Raw genomic sequence first — 11,479 nt, 5'->3', positions numbered from 1 at the left:
ATCTAGCAGGTGCATAAACATAAGTGACTAACCATGGATGAAAGGAAGGTTCAGAGTAAATCAAAATAGAGATTGCATTACTATTTACATGCACCGGTTCTATATCTATACCCGGTCTCCATAATAACAAAAGACCTCCCTTATTCCCGAAGGCTGGGAAGTGTACAAAATTTGGAAACCTAAGATATTAACAATACTATGGGTGCAAGTATCAGGCACCATGGTTTCCGACAAAAAAAATAATATCCGGATTATAATTTCTTATATTGGCCCTAAGACTTCTAATTGCTTTGGGTCGAGCCAGTCCCTTGCAATTCCAAACAAGTGTCTTTATGGAGTCTTTGAGGGCTTAGTTGCCCTCGCCTCTTTTTTCTTTTCTGATGAACCCAATTTTGATGTAGTTCGAGTATATGGCTTTGTCTTGATAAGATTTTTTTTTTTCTTTGGTATTTTTTCCAATGGCTTCTGTCTTCATTGAAAGTAGCATGTGTGCCATGTCCTTCTCCTCTTTGCTAAGATTGATCTCCATAGCATCTTTCATAAGTTTTGGAATTTTACTTTTAATATCCATATCTTCTACAGATACTGTATCCATAATTCTTTTCAAAGAACTTGATGCATAAATTTGTGGAGACTGAGATGCAGAGATAATATTAGCTGACTCAGTGGTCTAGGTTGGCATGGAGCAGCTGTGGATTGGTGAAAGCATTGAGCTTTCGCGTATATCTTGAGAGTCATGAATACCCATAAAGGGCTGCCCATAATTTAAGTCCTTTGCATTAATATTTGAATGGGCCGTAATAAAAGACCCAGCCCATTTAGCCGAAATAATAGACTCAGACTCTTTCACTTGATTAGCTTTAAAACTCATAGTTGAAGCATGGAATCGGTTTCTCAAATCAGACCAAGCCTCAGAAGTCAACTTAGAAGGATAAGGACAACTCTGTCTTGCCGCTTGAATCAAATTGATGTAGAGTAATTGCTGCTCTGTCAGATAGGTATGGGTGTGTAGAATCGGGTTGACTGATGAGGCCGAAGTAAATAAGAGTTGGTTGGCAGATGAGTCTCCTTTATGATCTATAGGAATTGTGAACAGTGAGCTTGAGGGAAGGTGGCCACCAGCTAGTGTCGGTTTCTGCAGAAAATTAGCGCCGCCGTGATCTATTGTAATTGTCGAATTTTCCAGATTTTTTCCACCACCGTGAGGTAATTGCTGTCCAATTGTTTCCTTCCAGATGATATCTTTAGAAACCGGCATGGATTCTACAATTTTCTGGTCTTCAAGTTTGTAATGATACCCTAGAGACTGAGATTCATCAATTAAAACTTTATCAGTCAAAGAAGCTTCATGGGAAGAAAAACTTTTAGGCGTAGGAAGCCTTTCTTGAGCATTGATTAAAAGCCCTTTCCCTTTCCTATTTTCGGTATTTTCAGTATTTGAGAATTGATTCATTTTGAGATTCTCTACATCTTGATCTAAAACCATAGCAACTGAACTACTTTTAACATTGACATAAGTCTGTCCTTGAAAAACCATAGAAGATGGATAGACTTGAGTGCCCTGTCTGTCTATAATATCAGTAGAACTCAAATTCACAATGAGATTTCCCTCTTCATAAAGATTTCCTGAGTGAGAGGATCTAGGGAGCAATGTTTGATCTTGCTGAGGAGGGATGAAAATTCCCGAAGCATGACATTCAGCTCTCAACCACATACCATATGGTAATGGAACAGGGATAACTTTTAGAAAATTACAAAAATTCTGAGAGTGACCCAATCTACCACATGCATAGCAAAAATCCGAGAGCCTCTCATATTTGAAAGAAACCCATGTATCAACATTATTGTTTCTAGCAAGCCAGAAATCTTGTATGAGAGGTTGATTGATATCAAGTTCTACTTTGATCCTAACAAACTTTTTACAAGTGATACCAAAGTTTGGATCAATATCTATATCCAGTAATGTTCCTATTGTTTTCCCAATCTTTATAGCATTTTCAACAGTAGTATGATTAAGAGTAAGACCATGAATTTGAATATGAAAGACTGATGAGTTTAGACTTATCTCTTGCCAGGTTAGTCCAGCTGGCCAATCTTTGAGGATCAAAAGGTGGCCTTTGAAATTAAGGAGCTTGACTTAGAATCCTTTGTTTGTCCCTTGCAGATTGAAAAGTGAAAAGGAATTTGTTTGCATCCAGATCTTCAATGTGAAACTTTTTGAGAAAATTCCATGTTGCCTTGAAAGTGGCATGCAATGAAATCTTGTTGAGAGGTCTTGTTGCAACGATTCTTCCTATTAACACCAAATCTGTTATTTCTTTTGCTGAATCTTCTACTAGACTGATGTTAAGGTCTTCCCGAGACACATGGGCTAATGTGGGCCTGGAAGCAGCCGTGAGGCTCATTCCTGAAAACCTAACTGGGCTTTAAAGTCAGGATCAAGCCTGCCGCGATAACAATATTTTTTTTTTTTTTTTTTTTTAGGAATAACAAATTAATATATATGTAAATGAGAAAAAACAAAATAAATTCGACCATCCCCCGGTGATCCCCAAGTTGAATAACTACTAGGAGACGCACACCCAGTTGCTTGTATCTTTGAATTTGGCTTTGCCTGGGCGTGAAATTTTCCTTCTGAGCAAAAGCAATTCTTCCTAGAAAGAAAAAGAAAAAACAACGAAGGAATTCAGAAATGAATAGTTCATCACCAGCTCATTCTTCAATATCAACCACATCAATAGTGGGAGGGAATAGCAGCAATGCTGCTTTGTCCACGGAGGAGTTCCACATCCCAGCTGATCTCATTTCAATTCAAGAGAGCAAAGACGAGGCTTTGCTCGGTTTGTTACTTTCCTTTTGTTAAATTTATCTTTTATCGCTGACTCATCTAACTTTCTGAATCGTAATTTTTCCACGCTATCTTTGGGGTTTATTGTTATTCTTGTCAGAATTTGTTAACTTCAAAAATCTGGGTTTTATTCTTTTTTTTTCTTCGTATGATTAAGCTTATTTGTTGAAGTTCATCAATTGGATTCGTCTGAGTCATTGTTTGTTCTGCACTATCATTGTGAGTTTAGCTAGTTATTGTTACCTATGGGGTCAGACTCGTTGGCTTTTGATTTGGGGTCAGTACCTTCGGAAGCATTTGGCCTAATTTCGAATCTTCGTTAACACAGGGAGTTATACCATTATGGGATGGGATGCTGTTTATAGCCAAGTTTTTTCAAGTTCTGTGGTTCATAATACTGGGAAAATCCCTCGATCTTATCTATCTGTATCCCTTGCATTCTAGTCTTCTATTTTCCATCGTGAGTTTAAACTATTTTCTGAAACTTGTCTATTGGAGCCGCGCGGGTCGTCGTATTTCTGTAATTCATTTTTCCATCAAAGGAAACAACTAAGGCAAACTCGGCTGAGTGAAGAATTCTATTTTTTGGGTTTTCAAACAACCAAAATTCCTATCTTTTTAGTGATTTTTCTATTCCTTAAGGTGTCTATGTGTTAACACAAGTAAATCACTCGAGCAAAATGACTCAGCAAATGAGCTGGACACTGACTTGGAAGAATCCATCTCAGCAGAAGCTTCAGGAATATCACCATGATTTCGTACTCTGTTATTCTTTTGGCAGCTAGTGTAACTGAATTGTAATTCCTTGAGATTCCTTTTTCTTTCCTTGTAGCAGTACTCAGGTCTATAAATATACTGTCCTCTCACACTGTAAAGCAATACAGTGAAATGAATAGAATTCCAAAACTCCTTTTTGTCTGGTGTTGTTATGGTATCAGAGCTGCTGACTAGCAGTCTCTTGATCCACCTCTTTCACCATTGCCTTAGAATCCCCAATTCTCTCCCAACCTCCAACCTATAGCTTCTATTTCTCCTTCATTCTCTCATATAGTAACCATAAAACTTAACTCAGATAACTATCTTTTATGGCGTGTTCAAATTTCAACCTATCTCAAAGGCCAAGATCTCTATTCCTATTTCGATGGTACTGAACCTGCACCTCCTGCCTTTCTCCTCTCCGCTTCTGATTCCAACCCAAAATCAAATCCAGCCTATCTATCTTGGCAGAAAACTGATCAATTGATTCTTAGTATCCTCTTCTCCTCTCTTTTGGAATCTATCATTGGCCATGTCATCACATCAACTACCTCTAGGGATCTCTGGAAAACCCTTGAATCCATGTTTAGTTCCTACTCCCAGGCAAAGGAATTTCAGATTAGATTTCAACTTAACAACCTTTCTCTTGGTGACCAACCAATCTCTGAGTATTTCAGCAAAGTTCGCATGCTTTCAGATACCCTTTCCACCACCGGTACCCCCCTTTCAGATAAGGAATTTGTAACTTATCTGTTAAATGGTCTTGGCCCCGCCTATGAAAACTTCATCACATCAATCACTACTCACACTGACCCAATCACCTCACATGAACTCTATCACCTCCTCCTTATCCAAGAAAGCTGCATGTCTCATACTTCTTGCAACAACACCACCATCAACTTCACTGAACCTTCTACCAACTTCACTTCTGGAAACACTCTTGACAATAGAGGTAGACCCCAATCGTGGCCAACGTTTTCATAGGGTACGATCCAGATTCTCCCAACCCAGAGGGCGTTCATCACCTTCCAATCAATCCAACCCACAACCTTACCACTCAAGCAGACCCACTTGCCAAGTCTGTAACAAACCCGGCCACATTGCCCTTCAGTGTCACTTCCATTTTGATCATGCCTACTAGTTCGAACCCCCTTGTTTTGACAATAGAGGTAGACCACCCAATCGTGGCCAACGTTTTCATAGGGGACGATCCAGATTCTCCCTACCTAGAGGGTGTTCATCACCTTCCAATCAATCCAACCCACAAAGTTACCACTCAAGCAGACCCACTTGCCAAGTCTGTAACAAACCCGACCACATTGCCCTTCAATGTCACTTCTGTTTTGATCACGCCTACTAGTTCGAACCCCCTCGTTCTTTCTTAGTCAACTACACCTCGCCTTCTGCCATATTAGATTCCTCTTGGTACCCTGATTTTGCAGCCACACATCACATTACACATGATCTCTCCCACCTAAAGATCTCTTTGGAATTGTATGGAGGAGTTGAGTAGATTCGCGCGGGGAACGACACTGGCTTGCCCATCAGTAACATCAGTGAACCTTCTTTCAAAACTCACTCCTCTTCCTTTAATCTTTCTAACATGCTTCATGTACCTTCAATCACAAAGAACCTTGTCTTTGTTTCTCAAATTTGCACTGATAAGTCATGTTTCTTTGAAATCCATTCCACCTATTTTTTGGTTAAGGACAAAGTGACAGGGACGCTCCTCATCAACGGACCTCTTTGTGACAGACTCTACCAGTTCCCACCACCGCTGCCCTCCTCCAGTCCATCCACTCATGTCAGCGGAAGAGTCCCTCTCCTCCACTGGCATAATCGTTTTGGCCATCCTTCCATTGATCTGGTCTCTCGCATTGTGCACACCAACCATTTGCCTATTTTCCAAATGATTCTGCATTTTGTTATTTTGATTGCCCCTTAGCAAAATCACATCAATTACCATTTTACCCTAGTACAATTCAGACCACAAGGCCGCTTGAACTTGTTTGGGCTGATGTATGGGGCCCAGCTCCTTTAACCTCAAGAAATGGTTTTCAGTATTATTTGTTTGTTGTGGACTGCTGTACACGATACACTTGGTTGTTTCCCATTAAGCTCAAATCGGATGTGTTGCAAGAATTTAACTCATTTATTAAATTTGCTGAGAGATTCTTCAACACTAAAATAATAACCATACAAACAGATGCTTGTGGGGAATTTCGTCCCTTAATCTCCTTGTGCAAAACACTTGGAATTTCTCACCGTTTTTCCTGTCCCCATACTCACCAACAGAACGGTCTTGTTGAACGTAAGCATCATCACATAGTGGAAACAGGACTCACACTACTCTCTCAAGCATCACTCCCACTTTCCTTTTGGGATGACGCTTTTCAAACTGCCACCTACTTAATAAATTTACTCCATACACCAGTTCTTAAAAATAAATCTCTCTACTACATGATTCAACACAAACCACCTGATTATTCTTTTCTCAAAATTTTTGGTTGCCCCTGTTGGCCAAATCTAAGGCCCTACAATTGTCACAAACTAAACTACTGATCCACTCCTTGTATCTTCCTTGGTTATAGCCCTTCACATAAAGGGTATAAATGTCTCGACTCCAAAAATCATAGATTATATATTTCTCGAGACGTAACTTTTGCTGAGGATATTTTTCCCTACTCAAAACAAGTGGCCCTTTCCAATACACCCACTTAGCCCAATACACCCACTGTCCCCTTACCTGTAATTCCAAACTCTATACTCGGCCAGGTCCCTCTCGATGCCCAATCAATGTCCCTGCCTCCCAACCCAACTCAAATGGCCCCCTCTTCTCCCTCATTTCAGCCCAATTCCGTCCTTCCTAACTCAAATAATCCAAAAACTTCTTCTTCCTCCTCTCATCCCAATTCGTCTAGTCTTCCCTTAGTTCAACCCCAACCTCCTTTACTTCCTCCTCGCCCTCAAATAATAACTCGATCCTAGACTAATTCCTCTAAACCACGGCAATTTACTGATGGCACAGTACCCTTCCCACCTCGACGTTGTCTCATCTCCACTGCAATGGTTCCGAATGAACGCTCCTCTTTCACCACAGCTTCAAAATTTGTTGAATGGCGCCAAGGCATGTCACGTGAGTTTGATGTACTTGTTAACACTAACACGTGGACCCTAGTTCCACCTTCTTGTGCGTCTAATTTGGTTGGATGCAGATGGGTCTTTAAGACCAGGTTACGCGCAGACGGCTCCATCGAAGGCGAAAGGCCAGGCTCGTCGCAAAGGGGTTCCACCAACAACTCAAGAATTGACTACACGGAGATGTTCAGCCCAGTTGTCAAGCCATCCACCATCAGACTCATTCTTTCAATCGCCTTTTCTCATCATTGGTCACTGTGCCAAATCGACATCCAGAACGCTTTTCTCCATGGCGAACTCACTGAGATTGTCTTCATGCAACAGCCCCCTAGATTCATCGATTCAAGCAGACTTGATTTTGTTTGTAAAATCAACAAAGCCCTTTACGACCTCAAACAATCCCCCCGTGCGTGGTTTGCAAAACTGCGTTCCTGGCTTCTCAGTTATGGATTTTCGGCATCTCGAGGTGACCCATCCTTATTCATTTTCCATAAGCATAGCCTTTGTGTCTTCATTTTAGTCTACGTCGATGACATGGTTATTACTTCCTCATCATCTAATATTGTTGATGCTCTGATAGCTCTGCACTTGGACAAGCCTTCCCTGTCACTGATTTAGGCCAACTTTTATATTTTCTTGGTTTAGAACTAAAATACATGCCTGATGGAATTTTAATGTCACAAAAGAAATACATCGTTGATATTTTAACCAAAACCAACATGTTGGCCACCAACCCCATTTCCTCTCCAATGTCCGCCTCCACCAAATTGTCCAAATTTGACTCTCTAGCCTTTGACAATGTCACCTTGTTTCGAAGTGTGGTTGGAAGCTTGCAGTACCTTTCCCTTACCAGACCAGACATATCCTTTTCAGTAAACAAGGTCTGCCAGTTCATGCATGAACCTAAGCCTACCCATTGGATAGCAGTCAAGTGCATCCTGAGATACCTTAAACACTCCATCAACCATGGTATCTTCTTCCCATACAACTCCAATTTCTCACTTCATGCTTACTCAGACGCTGACTAGGCTGGCTGCCTAGATGATTGATGTTCAACCGGGGGTTTTTGCATCTTTCTAGGCCATCACATCATTTCATGGAGTTCTCGCAAACAACATACGGTGGCCAGGTCTAGTACTGAGGCTGAATACAAGTCTTTAGCAAACACTACTGTTGAGTTAATCTGGTTGCAAACTCTAATCAAGGAACTTGGCTTTTCATTGTCTAATCCTCCTGTGTTATGGTGCGATAACCTAGGGGCAACGTATCTCACTGCCAATCCAGTGTACATTCACGCACAAAACACATGGATATTGATTTCCACTTTGTAAGGGATAGAGTTGCTGCAAAAACACTTCAGGTCTCTTTTTGCTGTAGCAAGGATCAATTGGCTGACATCTTCGCAAAACCCTAGTAGCAGACAGATTTACTACACTAAGAGCAAGTCTCACTATGCATGATCCCCCAGTGGACTCGAGGGGGCATGTCAACACAAGTAAATCACTCAAGCAAAATGACTCAGCAAATGAGCTGGACACTGACTTGGAAGAATCCATCTCAGCAGAAGCTTCAAGAATATCACCATGATTTCGTACTCTGTTATTCTTTTGGCAGCTAGTGTAACTGAATTGTAATTCCTTAAGATTCCTTTTTCTTTCCGTGTAGCTGTGCTCCGGTCTATAAATATACTGACCTCTCACACTGTAAAGCAATATAGTGAAATGAGTAGAATTCCAAAACTCCTTTTTGTCTGGTGTTACTATGAAGCTATGTTGATTTAATTTTTCAGGGACTGACAGACCTAAAGCATCTTTTGATTCCATGTATGTGACTTAAAGTGCCTCTCAAGTTGAAATTTCTATGTGTGCTTATCAAAAGGTTGAGTTTCCATGTGCTCTTTCTCAAGACTTTTTTTTTCAATACTTTACTCCTTTGGACTGCTTCAATAGACTTTAAGGTGCTGAACTTATATTTTTTTTCAAGTAGACAGGTATCTCTCTTGTATACAACCTGTCTACTTGGAATATGCAGTTTGAGTTTTTTAATGTTGCTTATGAATCAGAAAAAAAATCCATGTGTACTTCATTTACCTTTTTTTTTTTTTCCTGTTTCTGCAAACTGTTGTAAACAAATTTGCAATTTAGGTCTTATTTTTCATTTATGTTTTGGTTTGGGGCAAAATAAATGACTAACAAAAAAAGGAAGAATCCACTTAACTAGATATGGTTATTATATCACGCTCAATTGGGTGCAGGCAGTTGTTTCCCTGGATTCGTAGTATGAATGTTTAAAGTTATTCTATGGTCTCTTCTTTTCTGCCACTCTTTCATACCAGACACATGTTCTCATAATAAGAAACCAGTTGCTTTCTTAATTGTAGTTCTAAAATCAGATCTGATGGCTTCACTTGATAAGGAGGTTAAATCCTTGGACGAAGATAACTGGAAGTTTGAGGGACCTCGCTCCCGTATCCATCTTATATCAAGACGAGGTTAGTTCTGCAACCTGCCAATTACCTCTTGCCTTTGTTAAATCCTATGTGTTGTCGATTTGTTACATAAACCATGACCCTTACAAATTTCAGTGGATCCAAGATCCGTGATCTACAATATATTATAGCATCTGCAATGCATATAATAAGAAGAGTAGTCTTGCATTGCATTCTTTAATATTGTCCACTACTTCAACCAGGATTGGTCCTAAGCTTGCCTAAGTTGATTTTCAACCCTGACATGTCTTCAAAATAAGAATAGACATCTCAAGTGGCAGATATGATCTAGTACATCGTCAGAAAAGATCATGGTATCATCTGTGGAAATGAGATGAGACACAACAATCTCATTATTTTGCCAAGTCCCAACTGAGAAGCTTGATAGTAATCCCCTGTTCACTATAGCTAATAACATCCTACTCAGCACCTCCTTTATCAATGCAAAAGAGTAGAGAGGATAAGGGATCCCATTGTCTCAATCCCATAAAGCTGCGAATGCCAAATTATAATTGATGCATGTGTAGTGCCCTAAGCATTGCCATGTCAACAAAGCTCCATTGTAGATTCAATATAGCGCGATTGTCTGGTTTTTCTGATTAAGGCTCAGCTGAAGACATCATATGTTACTAAGGTTGAAGGAGTTCGGGTTATGATCGATGCTATGTTGACCAAATTAGATCTATCATATGCATTAGTTGGAGATAGCTTCTTGAACTCAAGATCCCAATATTTGATTAACCATTTTCTAGTTTGGTGTCATTGTTCAATTGTTTTCTATGATTTCTTTTTTTGTGAAGACCCCTGCAGACAAGCTAAGATGTCGACTGCTTTTAGCCCACTACTTAGTTAAGCATCTCATACTCTAGCCTTTGCGGACTTTCAACCATTGTAGATTAGGGTTGATGTTGATTGTACCAAGGAATCTATATTTTTTTTTTATAAGTAATGTGGGATTGTACCAAGGAATATATAGAAACACTCATTCTCTGAAACTGAAAGAAGGGAGAACAAATTGAAAATAATACAATAAGTGGTTTTAGTTTTTGGTGATATGCTATTTTTAAGTCCCTAATCCCTATCTAAATTCACTTTAGTAGATTTTGTTAAGAATAGGGTTTTGGATTTATAAAAACTGAGGGTAAGATTTTATACTTTCTCCTTGTCAACATTCTATTATATAGTGTAAAGTTGACCTAGTATTTATTACCATCTATTCTCCTTATACTTGAATTACCAACAAAAAACTTTCCATGGCAGATATTAATTATATATATATTGTTTGAACGAACACAGAACTGTTAAAATCAAAATAATTGGGCAGTTTATGACCTTAATTTGTGCTCTAGGTTTTGTCTGAATGAGTATCAAGTGAGGATCTACATGTGCTGCACGAACAGGGACGTAATCAATTAGTTTATGAAAGCCCGTATAGAAGATCAATTTACCAAAGGGAATGCTTGATGGCATATCCTTTACAGTCTTGCTCATTTGCATGTCCTCGACAATATTTTTCATATTTTATCTAATTTTCTATTTTCTTGAAACATGTAGTATAATCTAGAACTGATTGCTTAGTACTGTTTGCGGTTTTGATAGCCTGGTTTGGTTTGAAGTTGCCTTCATACTTCTCATTCTATCACCCTTTTATCACAACACTAGTCACATGAGTTTGGTATTTGTTTTTCATTGTAAACTTTGAATCAGGTGGTTTTTTTCACAAGCGGACAGAAATTTCAAAGAGTTTGAATTTGGCTCCACCAAAATAGTTCAGAATACTTAGAACTGAAGCATAGTCCATGTGAACAATTAAGAGGTTGTGCTTCTCCCTCTTTCTCTCTCTCTCTTCCTGGCACTCATATAACCTTTTCGAATTAATTAAAGCTGGTCAAGTGGTGAAATTCACCTCGAGCAACATATATTCATGGAAGATATTAAAATTTCTGACCCCCATATTCATTTTTCTTTTATGCAGAGTTGTTGAACATCTTCCCCTGTCTATTTTCATGAAATTGGAGAAATGAGCAAATATATTGAATGTTGGACATCTTCCCTTGTCAACTAATATTGTTTTTAGCACCATAAATTTTCAAGTGATAGCTACAGAACATACTATGTAATGTAGAGTTAGGCCGAGTGAAAGGTTTCTATGGGTGTTGACCAACTATGTGTGGCTGTGTGCTTGAGCAGACTTGTGTATGTTTGATAAATTGTAACGTTGGCTTATAAGACGGATTCTTATTTTCTAA

General features: G+C 39.3%; 1 protein-coding gene across 2 annotated transcripts; it reads left to right on the top strand.

The window, feature by feature from the left end:
- Positions 1-2,536: 2,536 nt before the first annotated feature.
- Positions 2,537-11,479, top strand: LOC121235307 (protein SAMBA). 2 transcript variants are annotated; one of them, XM_041131644.1, is made up of 4 exons: positions 2,540-2,840; positions 9,123-9,233; positions 10,938-11,046; positions 11,206-11,479. In XM_041131644.1, the coding sequence occupies exons 1-3, from the start codon at positions 2,693-2,695 to the stop codon at positions 10,997-10,999; spliced, it is 321 nt and encodes a 106-aa protein (XP_040987578.1). In that variant the 5' UTR covers positions 2,540-2,692; the 3' UTR covers positions 11,000-11,046; positions 11,206-11,479. The 2 variants fall into 2 exon arrangements, with proteins under 2 accessions (XP_040987579.1, XP_040987578.1); XM_041131645.1 differs by lacking the exon at positions 11,206-11,479 and having other exon boundaries at positions 2,537-2,840; positions 10,580-10,967.

The sequence above is a fragment of the Juglans microcarpa x Juglans regia genome, chromosome 6D (assembly GCF_004785595.1).
Source record: "Juglans microcarpa x Juglans regia isolate MS1-56 chromosome 6D, Jm3101_v1.0, whole genome shotgun sequence".
Classification (NCBI taxonomy): Eukaryota; Viridiplantae; Streptophyta; class Magnoliopsida; order Fagales; family Juglandaceae; genus Juglans; species Juglans microcarpa x Juglans regia.
The sequence above is the reverse complement of the archived record's forward strand: the minus strand, read 5'-3'. Positions and strand labels throughout refer to the sequence as shown.

What these genes read in the sequence shown, in the direction of transcription:
- LOC121235307 (XM_041131644.1), top strand. Translation starts at nt 2,693, where the DNA reads ATGAATAGTTCATCACCAGCTCATTCTTCAATATCAACCACATCAATA. An exon ending in CAAAGACGAGGCTTTGCTCG is followed by an intron (nt 2,841 to 9,122) that starts GTTTGTTACTTT and finishes TCTTAATTGTAG; the next exon opens with TTCTAAAATCAGATCTGATG. An exon ending in CCATCTTATATCAAGACGAG is followed by an intron (nt 9,234 to 10,937) that starts GTTAGTTCTGCA and finishes ACTTTGAATCAG; the next exon opens with GTGGTTTTTTTCACAAGCGG.